General features: G+C 43.9%; 1 protein-coding gene across 3 annotated transcripts; it reads right to left on the reverse strand.

The window, feature by feature from the left end:
- Positions 1-16: 16 nt before the first annotated feature.
- On the reverse strand, positions 17-27,950 carry FOSL2 (FOS like 2, AP-1 transcription factor subunit). 3 transcript variants are annotated; one of them, XM_044439731.1, is made up of 4 exons: positions 25,280-27,950; positions 13,387-13,641; positions 8,621-8,728; positions 17-7,400 (listed from the first exon to the last, which is right to left on the reverse strand). In XM_044439731.1, exons 1-4 carry the CDS (start codon positions 25,376-25,378, stop codon positions 6,891-6,893), a joined length of 972 nt encoding a protein of 323 aa, XP_044295666.1. In that variant the 5' UTR covers positions 25,379-27,950; the 3' UTR covers positions 17-6,890. The 3 variants fall into 3 exon arrangements, with proteins under 3 accessions (XP_044295666.1, XP_044295847.1, XP_044295754.1); XM_044439912.1 differs by having other exon boundaries at positions 27,694-27,948; XM_044439819.1 differs by having other exon boundaries at positions 27,522-27,948.

Consider the following 27,950-nt stretch of genomic DNA (forward strand, 5'->3'; position numbering starts at 1 on the left):
GAAGGAAAATGCAAGATTTTGATTTGTCATAACAAAGAGAATCTTTTAATAACTTCAACTGAAGAGAGAGAATAACTCCAGGTAGCTCTCACTATACAAAAACAAAACAAAAAAGGTGTCCGCAGTGCCATAAAAGCGCAATTTACAAGTGTTTGAACTTAGGGATGGGATTAGGGTAGTGAACACATTCAATCATCATAGAGCATGGAATGGTACCAGATGCGATGAGGAAATGAAAGGTGAGAAAAAGTAAAAAATAACAATTACAATTTTATACATATATATAATATATATATAAAACCTTCATTCTTTTCAATCTTAGATCGATTTTATTTTACAAAATGGTAGTACTCCATTAAAACTTTAAAAGCATGGCCATTATTTTACTATGTTCTTTCTTTCATAGCAGCAAGCATTCCCTAACCAGCTTCCATAGAATTGTTTTCATCATCGTTTAGTGCAAATATCAAAGGCCTGTATCACAAGGAAAGCAACAAGAAGATGGCAACCAAGCCAAACTTCTCCGACATAGGAAGATCTACACAAAAGATCAAAGAAGGGTTCCAATTCAGTCATTTAAAATAACTTTAAATCATTTCAAGGAATAATTTCATCCCAAGTTAAGAAAAGGAGAGAAAAAGGACCTGTGAAAGAAAAATACAATGATCTCTCTGGATATGCACAAATGTTGTGGCACAAATCTGATCACAGAGATTATTCCTCTACTGGTGTTAGCATTGGCTTATGTATATCTAAAGTAACTGCATTTAAGGTGATAGTCACGCAATCAGAATGAAAGTCAGGCCTTTATATCTTCAGGAATCTTAAAGCAGTCTTCCATTTTACCTTATTAAACTATCGTGCTAATAAAGATGCACTATCTCTTACCAAGGTTACTTGGGACTACACAACAAAACCTCTATACACACACACAACACTTTATCTGCTCACTGAGCAAAGACAAATCTGACCAATGCCTATTTTCTACACAAAATTTGATTTTTCCCCCCACATCAAACAGCCACAAAGAAGAAAGTGGAGCAAACTTTTAATTGTATACAGAAAGGGAAGGAGAATCATTTCCTAAAACAGGAAAAAGTTATAATTTATCATTGAGAGAGAGAGAATGAGAGAGATTTTCTGGCACCATCCACTATTTGCAGAGGGTTGATAATGCATCTTTAGAAACAAGTTCTCTCTTTATACATTTTATACAGAGTCCCCTCTCCCACCCCCAACACAGGTAAGACTGTTTCTGACTTTCTTTCCCTGTGAATTTCCCCCTAGGTCTAGTGGTTCAGTTTCTCTGGTCCTGCTTGCACGGTGGCAGCAATGCATTTGCTTTTTTTTCATTCCTCAGACTTTACAAATTTCCAGAACTTGTAAAGACTCCTGAGCACACACCCCGTTTGCTATTCTTGAGCAAACCATGTGCACAAGCAATGGTGGGCATTAAAGTATCAGATAGCTGTGTGGGCTTCTTTTTTTCCAACATGCAAGCGCACATAATTTCATGAACATCCCTTGTACTTTATGGGAGGGTTCGCATATTAGTAAAATTGACATTTCCTGGATAGAATGAAAGGGCTTCAGTTCAGCAATTGTGGTAGAAATTAACTTGCCTTACCAGTCAAAACCTGAGTGGGTTTTGACCCTTCTGCCTACAAAATGCACTTTCACACAAATTGGGGCCATTCATTAGAATTTGCAGCAACATGCAAACTGTCATCTAATGAAATAGTGATATAATCATGTGCATCTCTGTATGTTGAAAGAAAAAATAATAACAGGCCTTACGGCAAGTCAGACCACTAGTCAATCTAGCTCAGTATCCTTCACACCAGATATTTCCAATCTGATGTTCTCTCCAGATGTGATAAGGCTACAAGCCTCATTATCTTTAGCTGGCATGGCCAATGCTTACCATGACCAACCACAGCCTCCAGAGTTTCAGTAGGTCTTTCCTTGCCCAATCTGGAGGAACCAGGACTTGGCCTTGGGCCTTTTGCCCATGAAGAGGAGTCCCTACCACTGAGCTACAGTCCTTCCCCTGAAAATACTTCCAGTGTTTTGATGTACACTGATAGATACCTATGGCTTATTTAAATAAAAAATAATTGACATGAACGAAAGGAACAAAAAATTGGGGCAAATAAATTTCACCGGCACCATTCCTGAAATAAATAATAGACATTCTCCTCACCAATTTGGAAGACAGGCAGAACAAAATGCAGAGCAGAGCTAAATCGTAGGAAAATTACATGAAGGAAAGCCAGACACGCAAATGTATTGGTAATTATTTTATAAAAGAAAAATCAGCCTTAAAAAGTAAGGTCTATTTCAAATCCAGATCTGAGACAAACATGTAAACATTCTGAATCATTTGCACCTTCTCCTACAATATTTGACCCATTCAAATGAACGAAAATACTTTGGGAAATATTTTTGTCTTTTTTTTACTATTGCAGAATTTCATTTTGGCATTAAGGAGCAGGAACACAAGTTGGAGGGATGTTAAATTAACGGTGGGCAGATTTGCTGGAGCAGACACAAAAAACGTTTGCCTGCCAATAAATAAGAAACCAATCAGTGTTTTTAGGATTAGGGCCAGGTAGAATATAAAAGCAGCACATTGCTAAGTTCAAATGAACACAGTAAATCAATTAAATATGAAAATGTTTCAAAATGGGGGAAAACCTATTGAAACCCACATGTTGACCCTTGGTTTTGTTCTATCACAAGCACATTGCAGACTTGAAGCGCAAAATCTGTTAAAACACTGTAACTGCACCGTTCTCTATTTGTGTCATCAGGTCTGGGGCAAAACATTTTGAAATGAACAGAGGCTGCAAAGGAATGGTTGAATTGTGCTCAAAAGTAAATGGAAACAGTCGCGCAAACATTAGAAGCCAGAATGGATAATGAGAAGCAAAGATTTAGAGAGAGTTAGTGTTAAGACACAAACTGATTGTCCCCTTCAAAAAACATAGCTACATTTTCTTCAAAATATTGCAAGCTAATGAAGAAAAGCACATCTTTTCACCAGGACATGTTCATGTGGGTTTAACTTTAAAGTATGTGAGTAAATCGCTGCTGGATCAGAGATCTACTCTTTTCAGGCTTGGTATAAGTCCTGCAGATTTATGAGCTTGGGCTTTGCCTCATCTACAAAGTTTTTTGGATTCCTTCCCACATGAATGCTTTCACTGGGATATGGGCTGCATAATGTCTTGCTATGGCAAACTGGAGCGGAGATGTCAAGCTATCACCACAAGTCATAACTGAGGTCTGCTAACACTAAAGGCAGATTCACCTGGCAGAACATGGCATTGCACAGAATCCGTACAAGCATCGAGCCAGCTATAAGACTCAAATGGACAAGAACACCTGCCATTAAGGCACTCCAATAAGTTGCCTTCTGGAGGAATTTGGTAGATTTCGACCCATTTGAAGCAGTAAGAAAAAGGAGGGCACAGCAACAAAAGCACAGGCAGACCACTGTGCCTAGACCCAGGGAGGAAACCCCTTTTAAGTGGAATATGTATAGAAACTGGTATAAATCAAGACACACTTCTGCCAGAGCTACCTGCTGAAGGTTGCAACTGCAAGCCTTTACAAAAGACTGGATGTCCAACCACTTCCAGTTTCAATCCCAGCTTTTTTTTCCAAGCAACCTACAAATCAAATCTTGTTTCAAAGGGAGATGTTCCACAGACATGGCCCACCACCTACCCTACTTGCTTTAATACAAGCAGGTTCTAACTCCTGCTTCTCTCTCTTCTGCTTCTGCTGTCATGAGGAATCCCACTAAAACCAAGCAGTTGCTCTTCCATGCACTTCCTCCAGGGTTTCTGGAGCAGGCCTGTGACCAACCCAAGCTATCTATAAAATGATGGCAACATCACAGCAGCTAGCAAATGGTAGCCACAGATCAGCCTTCCCCAAGCTGCTTCCCCACCAGAGGTGCTGATGTGCAACTTCTGGCAAGCCATGGAGAACACAAGGTTGGGAAAGACTATCATACAAATAACCACATTAAACACTGCCACAGGCTTGCTTGGACAGCATTAGGGATTTCAAAGAGCAAGCTCCTATTCTGCTACTAGTTCTTTAATTTACAGATCTGGAATAGTAGGTGTCTCAGTTACCTTCAGTGTTGAGTTTTTCAGGAAGGCTGGAGAACAGCATAAAGCTTGGACCAAATTGGCCCAGTGTGAAGTTATATGAGCTGAGGACATGTGGATTCTTAAATTTCTTTGGCCCACCAAGGGCAGATTGATGTCTTCAGAGGTATTCTGTGCTTTTCTGATTATCCTATCGTGATCATACAGAGTTAATACATGGAGAGATGCTCAAAGCTGAATCTTTAGCAATGGAAAACACTCTAAATGGGAAGAAGGAAAGAGGGAGGGAGGGAGGCCCAAGGATATCTTGAAGAAAATGTTTTACTGGGAACAGTTTGCATTTGAAAACAAAAACTAAAAAGCAGGACTGACAGACAGAACTGTTTATTCTGGGTTTAAGTGGTTGCACTGTTGTAGTGCAGAGTTTGATATCAGGGACAATCCGCAGCAAAATCTTAGTTTATACACTTTCTGTCCCTCCCTTCTTCTTTTCTTTTTTTGCATTTACTGCTGTGCAAAGAAGTTTGAAAATGTATAGGAAATGCCTGGTGAGATTTGACAAGCCAGAGGTGCACTAAGCACAACTGCCAGTGGCCAGAGCTTTCAGAACTCTCCATCGCTCCTTTCTCCTCCCTATGGCCAGCATAGGCAAAAATAAATAATGCAAATTTAGCAACTGGACTCAAAAGTTGCACAATTTATACAAGTCACAGAATTTAGCTTTTTCTCAATGCGAAACAAGCGAGTCTTACCTACTTTTTGTTATTAGTAAGAAGCATTGATCACACAAATAGCCTAGAATTATACCTTTTCACACCTGAACATATAAGCAGCTGACCTGAAGTTGACCCAAAACTATGGCTGTAATCCAGATGCATTAAAAAACAAAAACCGAGTCAAAGGGAGTTTGGTCACTGCATGAATTGGAATCACTGCAATAATTGGAAACACTTGACGAAGCCTTGAGGTTGAGTTCCCTGGCTGTTAAGGCAACGCTTCAGGAGAGACAGAGATGCTCACCAATGCAGCTAACATGGCTTGAAGGTGTTCTTCCGGCTCAGAGAGATGATTCCCAAACACCACAAGAAGATCAGAATCCCTCCGCCAATCTGGCTCAACACACCCAGACATGAAATCAAACAGAACGATGGCGGAAAACGGTAAACATAAATGTATACTTGCCATCAGAAGCCTAGCTAGGGTGGGCTAAATGAGATGTCCTGCAGGTAACAGTTTTGAAACAAACCCATCAGCTACTAGCTGGGGAACCAGCAAAACTCTCTTTGGTCCATCTGTACACCTCTCTGTAAAACCAAGCAGCTGCACACTGCCTAATTGCAATGGTCTTCAACAAGATTTTGCCTTGGCACCAAGTGATGCCTTGCAGGAAGTAACGTGTGCTGCCTGTTTCAGTAGGGAGCGAGCGAGCCTTGATTTTAAAAAATATCTCGGCAGCCACTGCAGGGACAGAATGCATGAGAAGATCAAGACCAGATCTAGAAACTGTTTTTCCCTGGTTATCTCTAGGACCGTAAAGGGTTAGGGTTAGGGAAAAGTAGGTCTGAAGCCATCAAACAGCACACACACACGCATACACACCTTTGGCCATGAACTGATGAGTTAAATACAGCCCTCCAGAAAACAGGAAGGAGGAATTCACCAAGGGAGCTCCCCACTAGCTTCCTGTGCTTTTCACCCTCAGCAAGTCCTTTTCCTGGATCAGTCACAAGAGAAGAATGGCATTGCGCTGCAGCCTGTGGTCCACAGATCCAGAAGCCGGTCGCTTTCTTCAAGAAACGGCACTAGCATCTGAGTCAGGCACACTTCTGAGGAGGATACATCACACCCAAGGTGGCTGGCAGCCAAAGAGAAAGGAAATGTAGGGTCCAGAAACAGATTTTGACAAACACTAATTACAGAAGAAACCATGCCAGAGACAAAGGCTTAGTGGGAACTCACGCTGGCATCTCCCCAGCTCCCTTGGCACCACTCCTGGCTCACTAACAGAGACTTTTGCAACACACCGAGAAATTAACGCACCTATCTCCGTGCTCCATCTCCAAGGCGACTGTTCCTTTCTTACCACTGCCGCCCCCCCTCCCCCGCAACAGAATATCCAGCACTTTCAGCTTGCTTGCTTCCACATTCCATATTGTTGCCTTCCCACAAAGGTGCTGGGAGTGTAATTTTTAAAAGAACTATTTGGGCTCATGATTGATTTCTCTTGGCTCTGTTATCAACAGCCCCAGATCACCCAAGCACAGCAAGAGTTTCCCATAGGCAGATCCCAACAACAGCAGCAGTTTAATGGCAATTGCCACAAGCCTTTAGAGTTTTCGAAATGTCATGGTATCCAGCTGAAAATCAAAAGGTTAAGGCCCAAAATGAGATCAACTAACTGGAATGTACTACTTAGCACAGAAGGGAACCCAGCCAGACCAGTCCATTCATCAGCATATCAGGGGGGTGGCTAGCAATTCACTGAAGCTCACATCCGTTCACACTCAACCAAGTGTGAGGGGTTTCCCCACCACCATGTCCTCTAAGTACATAGGTCCCTGTCACACCACTTCTGCTCCCCCCACCCTACTTCTCTATGGCTTGCATTTGTTTTGGTTCTTCCTGTCTCAGGAAGTACCTGGAGCAACATCAGTTCCTCTTCTTGCTTTTGCTGCCCTTGTGCTTGAATGTCATTGTGCTGGTCTCTGAGCAAAAGGTATGTGGGGTTTCTTCCCAGAGTAATTGGGTGGGATGGTGGCCAAAGGATTACAGGGCCAGCAGAGTTGGTGAGTTCAAGGAATCGGAGGACTGGTCACCACTGCTGCTGCTCCGCCGGTGAGCTTTGGAGCATGACTCCGATGGGGAGAGTGGTGACTCTTGGTCTAGCACGCTGGGGTAGGTGAAGACCAAGTTGGATGTTCCGGGGGTGATGGCGGGTGTCGAGGTCACCACAATGGGGGTGTTGAGCGGCTCTTCCCCGTAAAACCCCCCTACAATGCTGATGGGTTTGATGACAGATCTCTGCCCTTTCTCAAGGTCGGAAGAGGAGGAGGGAATCTCTTCTTCCACAGGCTCCTGCTTCACCAGAACGGGGCCACTCATTCCAGTCCGGATGGTCTGGAGGCTGTGTGGAGGTGGGGTGCGACGCTCCTCAGGGCTGATCTTACACATGGGGCTATGAGCCATCAGCATGAACTTCAGCTTCTCCTTCTCTTTCTCCAGATCTGCAATCTCCTTCTGCAGCACGGACTTCTCCTCTTCCAGCTCCTCTGTTTCCTGTGGATCAAGCAGAGGCAGGTCATCAACAGGAGCAGCAGCAGCAGTCTGAGCAGAACGTACCAAGATAAGCCCAGCTAAACAGATGGGGCCTAGGAGGTTAGGATTAGCCCCCCTCCAGATGGTTTCACCTTCCACGGGAGTGGAAGCCCGAGGAATGGAGAGGGATGATGTGGGTTCTAGGACAAAGCATCTGGAGGGTAATAAGTTGCTCACCCCCAGGATATAATATCACCTCCTGTGGATTGTAGCATTGTATTTCTGTGGTTAGACGAGATCTCTTTTGAGTCCACTCCCACTCAAATAATGCTAAGCTACCAATCCTGGGTATGCTAATTTTCCACTGAAGAGCAGAAGACACTTTTTAGAAAAAAATGGTAAATAGGTTTCTGCTGACCAGAGAGCACCCCCGTCCCCAGGGGTATGTTTAGAGAGATATTTTGTGTTTCATTTACAGCAAAATGCAGAACACTCAGTATCCCTGGTGACTGTTCCTCACCATCTCACTGCCATGGGCATCTATAAGGAACAGTGACTTAAGACACAATCCTATGCTACATTTAGACAGAAAAGGGGCCACTGTTGCCACTGTGGAGTGGGAATTTAAGCTGTACCAATGGAGAGGGAGGGAGAGAATGAGAATCTCATACCACTTGGGCCAGAATTGCCGAAGTAGTTCACAGTTGGCTGGGGCATGCTGGGAGTTGTAGGCCTTTTTTCTGCCTACATTTGCATCGGATTGCACCTGTAATATCTCCCACACTCCCTGCTTTCACAGACACGATTTCAGAGAGAGGTACACATCAGATGAATGTAGAGGTAACGCCTCACACAATTTTTGCACAGTGAGGAAGCATCCATACAACTATGATTTAGGGCAAATGCAGAATCCCCACAGTTCTGGCCCCAGTGGCATGAAATAGCTATCTAGTTTCCTTACTCTCCAAAGAATGACAGGGGCCACATGAGGGGGTCATGGAGAAATATTTTCTTTTCTGTTCTTAGGCCATATGGTATGGCTTTAATGGCACTCCACACCAGCCACCATTGCCTTGTGCTTTGCTGGTGTCATGCTGTCCCTAAATCCTTTAGAAAATAAGCCCCCCTGAATGAGAGACCATCTCATCAGAATATGGTACACAAACTTGACAGGGCCCAAGTCTGGATGCCCTAAAGTGGGCAAGACCAGAATGGAAAAGACTTGTGTGTGGAACACATACTGCCTGGAGTTTCTCTGTCAGCTCTCGACGTCGGTTACGGCACTTGGCAGCTGCTAGTTTGTTCCTCTCTCTCCTAATCCTTCGCTTCTCTTCTTCCTCAGGTGACAACTGCGGCAAAACACAGGAACAAAAGCATCAGTTCCAGCTGGCAGGAGAAGGAAACCAATTAACAAGCGATAAACCACAGTGAAAAAGAAGGCTCAACTGGTAAACTCAACAGTACCATTAATTTCTCAGGCCATATTTCACCCACTGCAAAGAGGCTTCTCAAGAAAGGACTAACAGGGTCACACTTCCAGCTTCAAGTGACAGCCAAAGCTTGGAGATGCACCAGCCAAGCCTGTAGACACCATTAGCATGGACTGGAAAACACAAGCAGGTTCCAGACACTGAACCTGAGACTGGCAACGGAGAACCTGCAAAACCTGAGCTTGGTGCTAACCTCAACAACTAAATACCTTCAAGGGCATTTCAGGGACTTTATGTATTCTACCACTAGGACAGGACCGGGCAACCTGTGGCCATCCAAATGCCTTGGCTTACAACTCTCATCCCCTGTAGCAGCATGGCCAATGGAGAAGGATAATGGGAGCTGCAGGCCGAAAGACCTGTAGGTCTCCATGTTGCCTGCCGCTGCAATGGAGCCTGGGCCAGAGAGGAGCAGGCACGGCGGTGGAAGAGCGAGGGAGTGGAGAAGCAAGGCAACGGTTGGGCAAGAGAGCATGGAGTCTGCAAATCAAGGCCAACCACATGGCGGAGCCTCCCCGCTGTTTCACAACTTGGGTGGTTTGTGAGGTAAAAGCATGGGAAGGTGTCGCAAGCATCTCCTTGAAACAAACTATCTGCTTCTTCCCATACGAAAACGGTCGTTAACTTGAAGGTCAGGCACCAAGGTCCCAGTGGGGTGGGGTGAGATGGGGGACGGGGTGGGGGAGGCAGGATAAATTAGAGGATCCCTGTCAGAGAGAAAGAGAGGCCTTCCTTGACATCAGCTTTAAAAACTACTTTCTTCTCCCCCACTGAATTTGCATGATAACACAACGTTATCTTTCCTGAATCATCTGGCAACCCTCCAGTTCATTTTTGTTTATTTTTTTAAAGATTTGTGTCTTGTTGCAACTTTAGTCCTCATAGTTTTAATGTTTTGCTGCTTTTACCTTTTTTGGGTGTTTGTGTTAAGTTGTTCCCCATACTGATGACATTTTAGCAAGTCAGGTGGCATATAAATGTTAATAAGGAATAAAATAAATACCCCACCCCACCATAAAAAGCCTGATGGAGTTAGAAGTGAGTGCAGAGAGAGGTGGGGCAGTAGTTAAAGTTTTGGACGGAGGACCTGGGAGACCCAGTTCATCTCCACTTGATCATCAGCTTCCCTGGGTGATTCTGGGTCAGTCACAGACCTTCAGCTCAACCTACCTCACAGGGTTACTGCTGTGAAGATAAAACGGGGCTACATAAACTACCCTGAGTTCCTTAAAGAGGGAAAAAGGACATAAATGCAATGTAACAACAACAGCCATCTCAATATCGATGGGACGTGTTGTTGTTGTGATGGTTCTTTGTTCTTTGGTTTTTCAGTTCATTGTAACCCGTCCAGAGACTTGTAGTAATGGGACGGCATAGAAAAACTTTAAATAAATAAATAAATATTGGTGCAACTTCCCCCATATAGCAGGCAGGCCATTCCAATGCTCTTATTTAATCAGGGGTTTGATCCTACTAGCTACTGGGTGTGAGGAAACACAGGACTGGAAAAAGACTCCTGGCTTCAAAATAAAGGACTTAGCCAGTATCTCTATACTGGAGTAGGAAGCTATTGTAACACCAGCATCAGGGTAATTTCAGGAGTGTTTTTTCCTCCCACTGTTTTCAGCATACAGGTAGAGGTGTGGGTGAGGGAAACATGCTGGGGAGGTTTCTAGATGGAGCTCCTGGCATTACCACTTCAAAGGCGCTACCCGGTGATCCTGCCTTTTTCTACAGTAAAAAAGGATGAGGGTGGGAGGGGGAGGGGGAGGAGAAGTGGTGTGAAGGTGGGAAACGCACAAGGGCTGCAAGTGGACAACGACATCAGTCCAAACCCCACCACCACCCCTTGGGTAAAATTCTGAGGATGGGGGTGGCTTGAGGAAAGCCTTACCCATCCTAAATCTCATACAAGACATTCTAGACAGTCACCCTGATTTACAGGCACCCATGATTTGAGAAAAAGTATGCATTTTGTGGGTGATGCACCACCAAAGAGATAAAGCAGATACATCAAATCTGGATATTCAATTTTAATTACACTTTTCTTCAGCCAGAAGAAGTTATTTCTGAACCATCCCACTGATTTGGTTATCTCTCCCCCTTTCCAACCCTACTCAGCTCAGCAGAAGTTGCTTACAGTACAATTACTGTAGATTTGTTGATCTGCGGCATACGTTTCATGTGCAAATAACAATGCCCTATAAGGAGGATTTAAATATGATCTAACTGAGAACTGAGACATTTTTGTATTTTAGCAATATGAGCATTTTCAACCATGGTGGCAGCCCTGGAAACCTCTATGAACTCTGAACATTCCAAGGAACACCAATGGATTAATCCCCTCCCAAATCTTGTAAGGCACTTAGAAAGCCCATTCTTTGAAAAAGAACAACAAAGGGCTCACAGAAGGCTCCAAATAAGGCATTATTTGCTTACACAAAGTGACACAAGCCTCCTGAGTCCATGCAAATGTGGCTAAACAAGCTAGGAGCCAATTTAGGTGATAAGATCTTTATCTGAGATTACTACAAGGCCACTCATCACATCTGAATGGTGGATTTACAACAATGGCACCTGTAACATTCACTGATAGCTGCAAGCTCTTTTCTATAGAAAAGCCACTTTCCTATTACTCATTTACTATTTATTTATAGCTATGTGCATATGAAAAAGTGACTTCAAACTCAAGCAGCCTGGCTATTCTAACTGGACAGAAAAATCTGAGCAGGGCATACAATGAAGTGGAGATAGAAAGCTGGGACATTTCCCTGGAGAAAGCAACCCTATCTCCCCCATCTTTGATTTGGTTTATTTAAAACCTATCATGCTTTAAAATGATCTATGGTACTCAGGGACACAACATATTGTTAAGGCTGCTAGCTTAAAGGGATTTAAACAAGGATTAGCCAAACTCAAGAGAGGATCAGGCTAGCAACGGCTTAGTCGGGATAGTTATATGGCTGCATGTCTCTGAATTACCTGTGCCTGAAAAACAACAGTAAGTGAGGCCTATGGTCCCCACGACTTGTTGGGGTCTTGCCAGAGGCATCTAGAAGGGCATTGCAGGGAACAGAGTATTGAACTGATTAGGATACTTGTGTTTCATCCAGAAGAGCTCTTCCCATGGTCTTTGTATGGAAGCACATTAGAAAAATATAAAGGTCTGTGACCATAGCCAACTAGTATCGTGCTGAATTACTGTCTCCCTAGTGCTTCAGTTCTCAATTATGGATCACCAGGACTGGCAAAGCAGAAACAAACTTAACAGCCAGTCCTGCTCTAGAAACATTCTCCAGTAAGCCAAACACAAAGTGATGGCTTCGGGAAGCCACTGAGCTGCTTCCAAGCATATGCTTCCAAACTTACACCTTTAACTACGAATACAAGAAAGCAACAAGACTGTCAGATGCTACTAATGCTACTTTCTTGAAGTTATTGGGGCTGGACAGAAGCCTGTTGGGACACAATCAGCAGAGCTGCTGAATGGCTTTTTGTCTTCTGATTCGCCGTAGGTATGGGTTGAGGTTAGGATCTAGATCCCAAAACCCAAGTTTATACATTATAAAATGGAAGGTGGTTAGTGTGGGACTGAAGATCTGGGAGATCCGGGTTCTAGTCCTCAGTTGGCTATGAAGCTCACTGGGTGACTTTGGGTCAGTCACTCACTTTCAGCCTAATCTACCCCACAGGGTTGTTGCCATGAAGATAAAAATGGACCTATGTAAGCTATGTTTGGTTACAGGGTGGTCCAACTTTTCATATCTCAAAGGCTGCATGAGGACTTCAACACAGAACCTGGGGCCCACACAGCTCCTTCTCCAAGCACAGCCCAAGCACAATGGTCTGACCACTGCTCTGGGGTGGCCCATCCCTTTCTTCCCTGTTTCTCCAACCCAAAACCCCTCCTATGTTACTTCCCCCTCCCCAGCCCCTTCTTCTTTCTTGGAATTGGCACACTGAGCCTCTGGTACTTGAGCTGATGAACTCTTCCCAGCATGCTTGGGGGCTGCATGTGGCCCGTGGGCAATGTGTTGGACCACCCCGTTCTAGAAGAACTGATACTGGGGGAAATGCCACTGATTCCTTAATAAGCATGGAAATTTAAGCAGAAGCATTAAGTCAGTCCAAGGTTTTATCTGCTCAGTGCCCTCTATCCTGACCAGTAGCAAGCTTCTATCTTGATGCCATAGCTTTCCAGCACTGCCCGGCCTTGATACTCAAGATTTCTGCATCAGAGATGCCAGAAAACAAAGCAAAGCCTCGCATGCATGAAACATTTGCTTTGCCAATGAGCTCATGACTCCTTGCCACAGTTTGCATGGATCTATGTAGACAAAGGTGCTTGCGCAAGTCAGCACTCCCTAGTGAGCCTCACAGAACCCATGCACTTGCAAAAGAAAGGTTTAGTCAGCACCACCGATGACTGGAGCATGAAGTTATCAGCTTGGAAGTTTTGTATTCCCAGTCTGCTCAGGCAGTGGGTCATGAGCAGTCCTTTCAACCACTGTCGCTACCTGCTCATCTCTCCTCCTCCTGCCCACCGTGGTCCCGATGGTTTTAATGACACCAGGTCTCTGAAGGGCTGTGTGGCCAGCGACCGACGACAGATTTGGCAGCGCATGGCTGTATGGATGAGAGCGGGAGTAGGCACTTGGCATGGAGGTGATCACAGTGGGCTGGACCATCCACTGCAGGTCTTGGCTGGTGGTGATGGCGTTCAGAGTAGGAATGAAAGTGCTGCTCGATCCTGGCATATCTACTCGGAATTTCTAGGAGACAGAGAAAGCGAGAGAGGAATCAGTAGAACCAGAACACCAATGTTATTCAAAACTAAACAAGGTGGTAGTCAAAGGACCCCAGCCTCCCTTTACAAAATAGGCAATATGCATTCAATTCAGTTTTTAAAAATTATAAACTGGAGATGCTGTGGACAGAATCTTAGACCATACATAACTTAAGCTCTGCATGTCCAGAAACCAACATTCTGAACTCTTTGGACTTAATGGCAGTTCACACAGTATGTTCTGCCTGAAGGGAAACAGTCCTCAAATTACTTGAGTGTATTCTGGGATTTGAAGCAGGTGATCAAGATATGGCTGCAAGCTTTTCCCAAGATCACAGTGACACTATTTCAAGGTGAAACGCATTTGGGAAGAAAAGTTATTTTAATGTGAAGCTCAAGACTGGCTTTAGAACTGGGTTGGAGACAACATAGAGCAGCCTAAATTAACTTCTCACCACACTAAATTAAGGGGGTGGACTGTATCTTCTGCTCTCCTGTAGTTATGGTCATTCATCACATAATATTTGAATGTGCAAAAGCTAGAGTAGGGAAGTTAGGAAGCAAATTATTTCTTGAATTTTGGTGCCAAGTTGGTCTTTTGTGTAATTTTTATGCACAAATGTGTCTTTGATGTACAAATCTCAGCATACAGGCACACACGCTTACCCGCCTCAAGTGAGTAGATACTTGCATTACCAAATAAATTATCTAAAAAAGTTTGACGTATCAAATATTTGCATGTTCTTTCACCAGTGAAAATGACTCCAACAAAATACAGGTGCGTCTTTTATCTAATTCTTAGAAAAATGGGCAGAAAATATACTAGAGATAGAAGACCTGGTATGTTTTGCGCTACAACTCCCATCAGCCCCAACAAGCATTGCCAATAGGTAAGGATTGTGGGAGCTGTCTGAAGCATCTGGTGGGTGTTTGGTTGCCTGCCCTTGCAGTTCGCTTTGTGATGTTCAATTCTAGCTCAGTTATGGTCTCCCAGATGAAAAGAAAAACAATCATGCAGAGTTTTCCATTTTTCACCTTACATATTCCATAGCAAAAATGAGCCAATCTCAGGAGTGAGGTTTATCTACAAACAGGAGTAGCATCAAAATTGACACAGATACAGTATCATCCCTCTTAGCTAGTGCTGAGTGAAAGCTACACAGTTCCACTTAACTCTACAAATCTTCATTTGCAAATGAACTGTTACAGCACAAAATTCAAAGTCTCCCAGTACTTTTGATCTCCATGTACAGATGGGAACTGTCCACAGTTTGCCAAAAGCCTAGCACCCTGGGCTAGCAGCTTAAATACAGAGATTGTCTTTTGTTCCTCCTCTAAGATCTTTTAACATTGCATAAATCAGCTAACAAATTTGAATCCTTAACAAGTATACTGCAATATAAATGATATATGCCAACAGAAAAGTATATTCCACTGAGCTCAGTGAATCTCATTTCCAGGCAAGTGTGCATAGGATTGCAGCCTGAATTGCTCACAGATATGGCCCTTTACAACATGGAAGGTGTTGCTTTGGATGTGGAGAAGCATTCAACAAAATCTGAATGTTCATCTTTCAGTCCGAAGTGGTCTAGTCCAGAATTCTGCCACCTCATTCTACCATTTCCTTCTGCTTAATATCTTGAACAGCTGAGAAATCAGTGAAAAAAGAAGAAAAGGGCACAGAGAAAAAGGAAATAACCCACACAGAGTCGAGAGGTGTGATAAAGTTCTTATGTGGACATCTTCCATCAATTCGCTCACAATATCCCGGCAGGCAGCCTGGCTTTATCCCACTCAGTTATTCAAATTCCCAGGATGTAATGTGGCAACTCAAAATAAGGAATTGACTTACTGAAGCGGTGAAAGCCACCAACCCCTGAGAAGAGGTTTGCCAGGGACAAGCAATTTCCCTGACTCTTCACCTCCAACACGCAGCTACAACAATTTGGAAGCAAAGGGAGTGGTGCCCCAGCTTAAGCAATCCCTTTCGACCTATTAAATTTGAGCAGACACATCCCTCTGTATGCCCCAGTACACTGCTGATCTGTGTAAATCTTTAAAAGAAATATGGGTAGAGAAAATGTGCACTATATTCAGAGGGGCATATATGCCTTTAATGTCCTATAGAAATGTCCTAAAGAGTCACTCTTTGAATGAGATCTGATGCTGCTATTTATCAAATTCTGACCTGAGTTTTGCTACCTGCTGCTTCATTCATTGTGGTTTGAACAACTGATATATCCCTTTTAAATCAAAAGATGGAAATTTTACTAGTGTCTACTAACCAGCACAACATGGTTAAGATACCAGTAGATACGAGTAGAAGGCACAGCCATATGTAAGGATGGTTTTAAACATAGAATATATAGATGCTTCCAGCTGCAGCAGGTTTACGTGCCTATATTTTAATAATACCCTATAAAATGTGTTTTGGGATTCAGATCAGAAAAATTCCCTGCAGGTCTTTGCTCTGTCTAGACAAAACAAAGTAGCAGCTTTTTAAAAGGCACTGAGTAATCTCCTGCAAAATAATAATAATAAAATATATAAAAAGAATACTAGTACACCTTGTTTCCAGATTGAGGTAAATCCATCTGGATGGTATGCTGGCACTAAAATGCTAGGGGAATGGAGGAAAAGCAAAACCAAACAATAGGCAGTCCCTGAAGGGAAAAATATATGAGAAGGAATGCTTTTGTCTAACCGGGGAGCCGTTCAGGAGACATATAAATGCTGGATTAGTTTTACAGGCCTATCATGTCCCAGCACAGGAGTTTTAAAACCCATTAACAAAAAGTGGTTTGCTGTCCTTGAAAATCATCAACACTCCTTTGGCTAATGAAATGTTATCAAAGGGAGCAAAGGCAACAACAAAAAAGGAGAAAAACACAAAAAGATTATCCTGAATGATGAGAACCAAGGTTCACAGGCCTACAACTCTTGGTCTTCTAAAGATGACAGCCAGGTATCTCCAAGAAGTTCACATGCAAGGATTGATGGAGCCAGGCTTCTGCTTGCTACAGGCCCACTGCTCTTAGCCATTGTCTGCGACCTCTGAACATGGAGGCTGCGCTCCTGGTTATTGCTCCATGAGATGAGAGAAAACACACTGAGCACAGAATTATTAATTTGAGCTCAACACAGACAAATCAATTTTCCGAGTCATTTTTCAACACCTATTTGGGAGTTCCTAATGGTAGCATCTGTAATTCATTTTGCATCTCCCCTGCAACAATAGTCTTAAGTCATGATTCTCTGGCAAGAGTATTATCATTATTATTCTCCATCTTTTTTCACTTGCAAGGAACCCAAAGCAGCAATGTTCTCCTCCATTTTATCCTCACACCACCAACAACCCTATGAAGTAGGTCAGGCCAAGAGTCTGTGACTGGCCCAAATCATCCAGTGAGCTTCAAGGCTGAGTGGCAACAAGGAGCCAGAATTCCCAAGGCCTGGTGTGAGGTTGCTTTGAAATGGAGTTTCTAATGCTAATTTCAGGATGACTTTGTGATGCTATTCTATCTTTTCTTCCTTGTGGATCTTCCATGGTAAGGAAAACGATGGAAGAGATAATGAGAGAGCACCAACCATGTTGGCTTGTTTAAGCCAAAGGAGGTATGAGGCGTAAGTGGTACAGTCACCCACCTAGCTATGGCCTGTGGTATCATCTGAACTGAAGCCACATGGCTTGTTTGAAGAGAAACAACTTCAGACATCCCAAGCACTGTTGTACTGTTTAATTAAGTTCAAATAACCCAACATGCTGGCAAACAGTTCAGTGTCTCACTGTAAAGTCCTTGTCCAAGTAGATCTATTCTGTCAGAGTTGGAGGATCATTCCTCACTATTAGGGCAGTTAGGGTGCATTCAGGGTGTTTATAACCTTTGCAAGAATGTCTTACACGATGACCTAGGAATTCAGAATCCACAATGGAGCAGAATTACCTTTCCAGCATGATGTCTGTTCTAACATCTAATGACTAATAACCAGGAAGTTCCTATCTGACTGGTCATATGCACTATAATGACTTCCTATTCACCTAGGTAAGGAGTAAGAAACAAATTTCTTCCAAACAACATGCAGGCGAAGGTCAGCTGAGATAGCCGTAGCGGCCACAGTATTTTTTATAACTCAGGACAGCCAGGTTCAAACGTTCATTTGGTCATGAAGCTCACTGACAGTTACCATCTCTCAGCCTAACCTACCTCACAGGGCTCTTGTGTGGATAGGAGGAGGAAAGACTATATATGCTGGCTTGGTGGGAAGAAGGGATATCATTGCAATCAATCCATCAATGCCCACACCACCTCACAAAAATGACTCCACTGATAAGATATATTATCTTATGTATCATGAATGTTGGCACGTCTGTATCATGACACATGGACACTGTGACTCTTGACACACACATAAATAGCAAAATACCCAAGTACACAATCTTCATGATAGAATTCTTGGGCATATCCATTTTTCTCTTATACTTCTGTAGGTACCATGTTCCACGTGGCAAACAGCCAATAGCTGTAGATGCGTTTTAAGTAATACCTTACTCATGAAACTCAACTGTGGATAAACTTCAAAATGTCTTAAGTTAATGAAAGCATTTTCACTCAAGGAGTAAAAAAGAATCAAGAGCAGTCAAATCAAGATTTCAAAAATGAGCCTCACTGGACAGCTGTTGCACCCAAAGCAAGGACCGTCCACTGTATTTTGTTGAAGTGTGGAAAAGGACCATCCAGGAACAATGAAAACAGTATTTCTCCTGTCAGAAGAAGCAAAATGCCCTTATGGTTCCTGCTTGGCACACCAATGTTGCTATTAATTCTAAGCACTTTCCAGCACACAGAGTGCTTTTGCGTTATCTTATTTACCATCACAAAACCCCTCTAAGGTTAGTTAGCAGAAAAACAGTGACTTGTCCAAGGCCAGCCTATCAGCCTCATGATGAAAGTGGGCCTTCACAATCCAGACTGAACACCATTCCCACCACATCACAACCACCTCTTTTAGGTATCCCATTTATTTGCCCAAAAGATACCCATTACTAAAAGAAGGGACAAACGATTTGTAGAACAAAATATTTTCTATTTTTTAAGCACATCAGAACAACTATCTGTCCCAGAAATAACTATACCATACAAGGTTATTGATCTACATGGAACATACAGAGTACTTGGGGAAGATAAGGAACATTAACAGCATTTAGAAACTAGCCCCTTCTGACTCAAGTGCTCCTCTAGACTTAATCTTGCAGGACATTTTTAAGATAAGTAATCTCATTCTAGGGCAAGACAACAAAGTACCCCCACCCCCGATTAAATCTAGTGTTTATTTGTACTCAAGTTTGTGATGAAGGAATAGTTCCACAGGACTTACTATTATTCTGCTACTTGTCTTTTGGACAAAGCATCAGTGCCTTGTAATTGCTATACCCCTGAAGGACAGTGCTGCAATTAGAATGGGGTTCCATTCTAACAGAAAAAATGTTGCTTCTTTGAAGGTAGAGAATAATTATTGAAATGGGGGGAATGTAGGATGAACTAAAGAGAGGTTTCCTTTGCTGATAGGATCCAGGTCACATGAATTCTTGCTGTATATAAGATGTGTGTTTGCTTGCCACCTCTCGAGTTCAAAGTAAAAAAAATAGAGAAATGTCCCAGATCCTTTTAGAACAGTGGGATGGCCAATAAAGCCAGCCTGGAATATGCAACATGGCAACAACATGTTTCCAAGTATGAGCGGAATCCCTTTTCTCACCAAGAAGTCAGCCTGAGTACCTATTGGGGACATAATGTCCAGGCATATTTGAATTTTAAGACTTCCCATTTAAGCAGCTATGGGTACAAGTGAAGACATATGTGCAGTTGCTGCAACTCTGAACATGGCTGAAAGAATACGGATGAAAACACAGTGCATTGCATCCATATTTACTCGTACGAGTCCCACTGATTTCATGACTAACGTAGGTTAGTCATGGCAAACTGAAATCCAACTGATTTCAGTGGATCAAGTCCAAGCATGACTAAATCTGGATCCAAACCAGCTACTGAAACACAGCTGGGCAGACCAGAATAAATAAATAAATAAATAAATAGGCTGGCCGGTCATCGCTCCCTTATCCTCATGGGAGGTGGCACGCAGTGAGTCTGAGCATCTCCAATCCTAACTGAGATTGGTGTGCAGTGTTAATTTAACCCCTGGATAGCAGCAGAAAAAGCCTACAGGGTGAGCCAGAATTTGAATGAAAATTTGGCAAATAAATATTGGGAAGTTGTTGAATCAGAGTGACAATCTCATGTTAAAAAAAGAATGAAGTCATTTGAGCCACATGTGGCATTCCCTACATTCGCGGTAAGTGAACAAATAACTCTTTTCCAATCTGTCTATATCTGGAAATCTTCTGACATGGAACACCCTATAGAGGGCACCAAAGAGATATCTTTGGCATGAACATTGAAGAGTCATTTCTGGACAAAAAATAAATTATTCTTTTGATGTGTAGAATGTCACAGACTGGTACCACTTTTCAAAGTTTTATATGGTCAGTTAAGAAAAAACCCAGCCTCCATGAGACCTAGGAGTTAGATGTGAAGTAGGGAAGCCCGGTGCCTCACTTTGCTGATAACTTTTCCCACATTACACAAGTGGTAAGAAAGCCGTTGTAGGGGAAGAAAAGCAAAGCTAGCCAGTGTAAACACATTATGAAATTTCATAGGTTTGTGTAACTGATGTGATTGTGCAATACTTTAAAAAAAAACCTAATGATGAAGATGACACAGAAAGACAGACAGACAGACAGACAGAGACAGGCAAACCCTAAGAAAAATGCAGATTGAAAGAAAATGGGTTGGGAGAAACTACCCTTCTGGATTTCATAGATTTTCAGTTTCAACAGGAAATATTTCTCATTCTTCAAGTTCCGACATCATTCAAGACTAGACGCCGACCAATAGAACTATCCCAAAAATGCAGCTAAATTGCTCAGACCCTGTAAGAACTTGCATTCTGAAGGTTAAAACCCAATCAACAATAAATACCAACAAGTTCTGTTTGGTCAGCCCAGGAATGTCAGAATGCCAAAGGAAAGCTACAGGATCACTCCCTGCTTAAAGATGGAGCTGATACAAAAACACATTCCAAGTCCTTCTCAATCAGACCCTATTTTTTAAAAATGGAAATACTCACTTTAAAAGGATTTTTTCCAGGTATTGGCTGTTTTTGTGCATTTGGAAACAGTTACAGCACTTAAACTGCATTATAGTAGAGAACTAATGGGAGTATGACACAGCTTGTGGAATGGCATTTAATTTGGAGTGATGGGGAAAATAAGATTCATGCTAGAACAGAATAGGTGAGTAACAAGCAACACAGGAAAAGAGGTTTTAAGAAAAATACTTGTTTTTTAAAAAAGTAGAATGCATCTGGCAGATGTCACTAGGTTGCATGGCAGCTATGAAATGATGGCAGTCACAGGAAAACACTGTAAGACTCAACCATTGCAAAACCCTTATGATGTAGCCTGCTCTGAATTGGCCAGTGGAAAAGTTACACTTGGTCAGGAACAATCTTCTAACTTATGACTGTGGATTTTCTCCCTTTTTTTAACTTCATTTTTTTACTGTTCCATACACATTTCTAATTTAAGGAATTGTTTACAATCCTTTGCAGGAATTGCTATTTCAGTCAACTAGCAAAGGTTATCTCTACCATAAGAGTCAAATTTAAAGTTGAGACTAAAAAATGCACAAATTTGCTTTTCATTACTGCAACGAACTTAGAAATTAAGGCATCCAAAAATCAGTATAGCTTAATTGCTGGCTTTTGCTATAGTTTCCTGAAATCCATCCTCTTTTTTGTGTACAATACTATGATCTAATCTGAGAACCTGAGTCAAAGTGAATTAGAAATCAAGTTCACACAGACGCTAACCCTAAACCCATTTCTTGAAAATATGCCCACTGATTTCAGTGAACCCTGCAACTAATATCCGTAATATCCCTTAATTTTCAGTAAACCTTAGTAACCTGAAAATATTAGCTTCATCCTTTTGTAACATGCAAACATTTCTAGCCCTAAGGGTATCAGTATGTGCGTGTGTGTACGCGAGGGTGAGTGGACTGAATACCTGGGAACACAGACATTATTACTAAAGATTAACAAAACAAACGGAATCTAAATATGATTCTTTGGAGATCAGAAATGGATTCCAGCACCCCTGTAGGCTGAGGACACTAGCAAGGCTCAGTATAAATGTATTTTTCGAAGAGATATGTATCATTCATTTTTTCATTGTCTTGACCAACACCAACAATTAAAAATGTTTCAGAAATGTAAAACGTTCTTTCATTGCAGAAAGTTGAAGACAACTACTTGTAAAGGATCTATTATTTCTAGACAGAGGCAGGGGGGGGGGAGTTACAATATTTCTCTCTGCTCCACCATTGCTATAGACCTGACTAGACCAGGTGCTTGTTCCACATGTATCCATCACAGTAAAAGTGCCCCCATCCACTGTGCTTTCTATTCACAAAATCAGCTTAAACCCCCTAATATTAAAAGGATACTATCCCTAGTCTTAAAAATTGAAAAAACACCAAATTCAGTCAATTTATACAAAGATGTATATTCCGTAATCTGCAGTATTTGGAGAGAGTTTGATTTATGATTTTTCCCACACACAACTTTCCAGATTCTTTCCCAGGAGCCTAATATGAAATTTGCATACTGTGGTTATTTATTTATTTTATTGATCTGGATTTTTATATGCCGCCCCATTTTCCTAGACTCTGGACAGTTTACAAGAATTGTCCATTTTGGGATTTTGGGAATACTTCAGATTTTGTGCAACTGAACTAGATTACATGTTACATTATATTTGCTAGGTTTGTACAGAGGCCTTTGATAAACTTTATGGCTTAATTTACAAACCTATTCAACTGAATTAAAGTGGATTTCACTCTGGCCTGGCAAATCTGTGGACAGCCCTGTCTGTTTGGCAACTAAATCTCCCAAAGGCATCCCTAATTTCATGTGCCTGATCTTCCATCATCATTAAAAAACAAACCCCAATTTGAGTTCATGCAAGGGTGGAGTCCAAAAAACTTGCTCCTAATGCATTTTTCTGCTGGTAACACATGTAAATGCTTGTGTATCCAGGACTGCATCCAAAACGTTTAGGGTGAAGGGATTTTTTTTGGGGGGGGGGGTTAAACCCATCTGCCTTTTTCTATTTACATGTACATATTTTAACGAAGAAGATAAAGAATTTAGATAGGGAAAACATTAACTTCTTTGGGGCAGTATGAGCAATTTCAAATTCACATAAGGAAGCAAATCACATACAAAACCACTTAAGTTGTCACAGAATTCAACCACCCTTTCCCTGTGCTGCCTATCTTTATAACCAAAGACCAGGAGAGTGTGGCTTTGATTATGTACCTCTCTCTCCCACTAGGATTCCAGCTTCTAATCCCAAAACCCCCATTATAAACCATCTAGTTCCTCCAGGTATTGTCTAAAAGGGACTCCAGTATTCACATGATATTAAAGAAACAATGAAGCCAGTGACTTGCTATTATGTTCAACAGATTGGAAACCTGTTAATACTCAGGGGGAAAAACCATAGATGTGTGTCCTACATGACATTCCATGAAATCCAAATCTGCAACTTTAGAAAATAGCATTATAAAGTGAAACAAATGGTTATGCACCTTGAATTCTTGCGACAGAGTAAGAAATAAATCCAAACACACACTCCAGTTGATTTTGAGCTACAGCTGATCAACCATTTAAAAAACCAATCCCTTCCTTCAGCATCCCATTGAGTTGCTAAGGAAAAATGTGTTGAGCATTGCAGCAGAGCCGCCCTGTGGCTTTTGACCTCAGAAGACACCTGAGCGCATTGCATTATTTCCCCAGCCATGCTCAGCATGACCACCAGACATCTTGGTTTTCCTGAAGACGACGGAAAAATGAGGCCAACATATCCCCTTTTACACTGTTTCCATGCTAGTGGAAACTTTATCATCAACAACTAAATGTTTGCACCAGTTTCAATATAAGCATGATTTCCCCTGTTTTGTCCCCCAATAAGACATTTTACACTGAGAAAAACTTTGTGGCTATCCAACCCCCACAGTCTCTGAGCAGTAACATTGCGTTTGAAAGGAAGAGTCATAATTTCTCTTCCTAAAAACAAAAGGGCGCGCAAACAGGTCATTCTGAATCGAAGCGTCAGACTACTGCCAGGTGCTCCTTCACCTTTGATTCTCCTGGGATGCTCAGAAGTGCAAATGAGGAGACATTCTAGAACATTACACGGAACTGCCACTGGGGCAAACGTACCCTGTACCTTGACCAGTCACGTTCTCAGACGCAAATCCAGGGGCAAAGAGAAACTCAGACCCGGATTAGGGTCTCCCGCTACCTGGAGCCCTGTCGACGCATGGGACTACGACTCCCATCATTCCTGACCACTACTTAGGCTGGCTAGAGCTGATGGGAGTTTGGGTATTATATTTCTGTCCTGCCTTTTTCCTGGAGACCTCATCGCCCCCCGCCCCCGTCTCTGTTTTATCCTCAGAACAACAACCCTGTGAAGCAGGTGAGGCAGAGGATACGCGTCTGGCCCAGTCACCCAGCGAGCTCCATGGCCGAGCGGAGACCAGAGCCCGAATCTCCCGAGTCCCGGCCCGGCCCTCCAACCACTACGCCACGCTGAGGTCCAAACCAGCCGGAGGGCGCCCGGTTGGGGAAGGCTGCATTGCGATGTGCAACGTGGTGGATCGGTCTCACTCTCGCGGCGCAAAGCGCGAGGGAGGGGGAGAAAAGATAGGGGCGCGCGGGGGGGGGTCGCAGGGGCGCCCCGAGAACGCACGTACGTACATCACCATGTTGCACAAGCCCTGCGGCGCGCAGGCAGATCCCCCGAGAGCGGAAGGGTGGAAAGCAACACGCACCGGCCCGGCCCGCTCCGCCTGGTCGCTGCCCCGCCGTCGCGCTCCGACCCAGCGCGCCCGCAGCTCTGCTACCGAAGCTTCCCCGACGGCAAGGTCTTGTTTTCACGCTCGCGCAGCCTCTCGCACAGCCGCGCCGGCGGCAGGAGCTGCTGCTTCCGCCTCCTTTTAAGGTGCAAGCGTTGAAAGGCAAGGCGGCTCGTTGGACTCCAGGCCAAAGGAGAAGGGCCTCCGCCTATCACTCCCCCACTAATCCGCGACGGAGGGAGAGGTCGCTCGCAGCGCGCTCCGCACTCGCAAGAGGTGGACTGGGTGTGGTTACTGAACTTTACTGTTTGATGAAGGAGTTGCTGCGAGGAGCGAGCGAGCGAGCGAGCGAGGGCGAGGCGACGTTGCTCGCCCTGTATTGCAGGAGGAGAGCAAAGCGTGCTACGAGGGGGCAAACACAGGGGGAGGAATATAATAACAACAGCGAAAACCCGAGCAAAATCGCATAGTATCTCGCTCAAAGTGCAGAACAGCGTGAGATCTGCTCACACCGCCTGCACCTCCGTGCAGACAGATCTTGCGAGGAAGCTGCGTTTCAGCGAGAAGGAAAGAAAAAGACCGCGCCGAAACCTCGGTCCTGGTAGCTGCCTGGCAAAGGTGCTTGTGCTCGCCCCTACCTACCTGTTGACTCGTGATGCTGGAATAAGTTTCCGGGTGGCCTGGAGAACCGCTGCTGCCCCGGGAGGACGTGTCAAAATTTCCTGGGAAGTCTTGGTACATTGTCCGTGGTGCAAACAGGAGAGATTCAATTAAAAAGAACACAGACACAGCCTCCCAGCGCACGCTCCCTCTCTGTCCCTTCCTGTCTTGCTCGCTTCCGATCTTTAATTGGCTGCCTTAGGATTTTTCGAATGCACTCGGTGGAGACGGTCGCGTTTGGCAGCGGGTCCTATTCCCCCCTTTTCTCTGTTTTAAACAATGAAAAACAAGTCCTTTCCTGATATTCTTTTTTTCCTTGTGACAGGACCGTGGGAATAAAAAAAAGAATCCAAAAGCTTTCGCGTAGAACATATATATCTATATATAGAAAAAAATCTACAGCCAAATCATTTGAGTCTCATACGAACGTCAAAACAGCCACAGCAACAGATACAGCAATAATAAAAAAGAGTTCTCTTTCCAAATACTTTATTTCTATAGGAAACTGGATATGTCTTGTTTTCCTTCCTTCCAACTTCCTGTCGATCGCTTTCTAACTGGTTCCGAAGCCAATAGCCTGTAGTTTTTAAGTCAGGAGAACCTTTCCTCCTGTGTAATTAAGCCTTTCATAAAAGTGCCAGCTTCCTGCTCGAACTGGACTGGCTGAGTCAGCCCGGGATCTGAGGCTCTTTATTTGTTGTTTAAAATACTCCTCTGAATTATTGATCTTTCACCGCTTGCTGCTGCCGCCCTTCCCTGCCATGAAGACGATCTCGCCCCCCTTGTCTCACGTGCCCCCTCCTTCTCCTTGCTCTCTGTCTCTCCAGCACCTCTCTATCTAATATCCGTGTTCTCTGAGCTCCTTTACTCGCCCTGGATGAGTCAGTGCAATGGCATTAGTTCAAATCCAGTCTTATTATGCCATCCCTCTGCTTCTTAAGTTCTAAACCATGTGGATTCGCAAACGTCAACCTTGCAATTTGGCCCCGCCTCGTAACACGGAGCCTCCCACTTGGCGGAGGAGGAGAAAGAGGAGGGCGAGATCACCCTGCCCATTAAATCCGATATAGCCAACGCTAGGCAGACGACACCGAAACTGTTCGCACACCCATTCCCTATTTGCAGCGGAGGCACAGCCTGACCAGAGTGTCAGAGCGACTTGACCAGACCTTCAGCTACTCCCCCCCCCTTCTAGGTTTAGTTTGTTCCATTGTCGCAGGTCGCTGTTGCCAAAGATGGTCATTTGCGTTGCACTACGCGAGCGCGGGTTTCCTTGGTTAGAATGACGCGGTCGAGAGAGGGATTCCCTGCTCCCCTGCTGCAACCGATCGATCTTCGTTTAAGGGAGAACCAGTTCGGAAAAGGGGCGACGGCGAAAAGCGGACACGCGATCAACTATTATTATTCACGGAGCTTGTGGATCTTTTAGAGGCTGCTTGTGCAAAGCCGGAGTGAAGGCGGTGTATATTCCGTGCTGAATGCAAGGATCGCTTTTACACGGCGATCCAGGAAAGAAAGCGGCTGGTGGGTGCAGAGGAATTGAAAAGGCTGGGGCCTCCTTCCACAGCGTGGGCAAAGGGAGTGTGTTCACTCCCAGGGCCGATTTAGCGGGAATGTAAGGACGGGGCTTTAGCGTGTCCCTTAGCAGCTGCAGCATCTAGGAGGCCTGGCCGACGCTCCGTCCCACGTCGATTTCCTCCCCTATCTGTTTTGTTGTTATTACTGAAAGCCATAAAACTTTAACAATATGCGATGCTTCTGCTGTAGTGTGATCGTCAGAATTATGTGACCTCATAATTCATTTCCCGAGTTAATGCCTATTTTAAGAGCGTGCTAAATTATCCAGACCTGCGATTCATTCACATATTAAAAGCGCATTCCTGCCACCCTCAGCAAGGACTCTCATCCTACCATCCCGACTGTCACTTTACCAGAGGCCACCTGAGTCTTCATGTTTCAGGTGGAAATCGCCCACTTGCAAAGAAACCCTAAATAATCCCACACTTGTTTACAACCCTCTGTGTCCAACCCGTTCAAGAAATGCAGGATTCTGTTCACGTTAGAGCCGCTTAGATCTTAACCCTAGGCAGGTTTACATAGTCCCACTGAATTCAAAGCGCCTGATTTCCAGGGATAAATACGATTGCAGCGTGTGAGCTGCAATTGTAAAGGTACAGTTCCTTGGCAGCACACATAGGATTAGGCTGCAACCCTATTTACTTACCTGGGAAGAAGTCCCTTCGAACTCAGTAGGACTTACTACTGAGAAAACAGCACAGGATCGAGCTGCAAGGGCTTAAGAAAACAACCCTCCGAACAATAACCACAGGCAGGTGCAAAAGGCATGTGGAAGAGCTAGGAGGCAGGCAATAACACGATCCACCTTCGCCTCCCACCTGAATGCAGCCGCCCTCCTCCGCCAGCCCTGGGCGCGGAGCTACTGGGTTGATCCGCAGTGGCCACCGCCAGAGGCTCCGCAGGCGGCGCAGACCATCGACGGATGAAAAAGGAGGTGCCAAGGCTTCGAGAGGGCTAGTGTCGCGGTGCAGTCCCGGCCAGCAACAGATCGCCGTGCAAGCACACAAGGTTGTTCCCGCGCTGAACGGCTGCTAGGCCGGTACCTGCATTGGCTGCGGCGAGAGAGAAACACGCT

The sequence above is a fragment of the Varanus komodoensis genome, unplaced genomic scaffold (assembly GCF_004798865.1).
Source record: "Varanus komodoensis strain SLA01 unplaced genomic scaffold, ASM479886v1 scaffold1, whole genome shotgun sequence".
Taxonomy (NCBI): domain Eukaryota; kingdom Metazoa; phylum Chordata; class Lepidosauria; order Squamata; family Varanidae; genus Varanus; species Varanus komodoensis.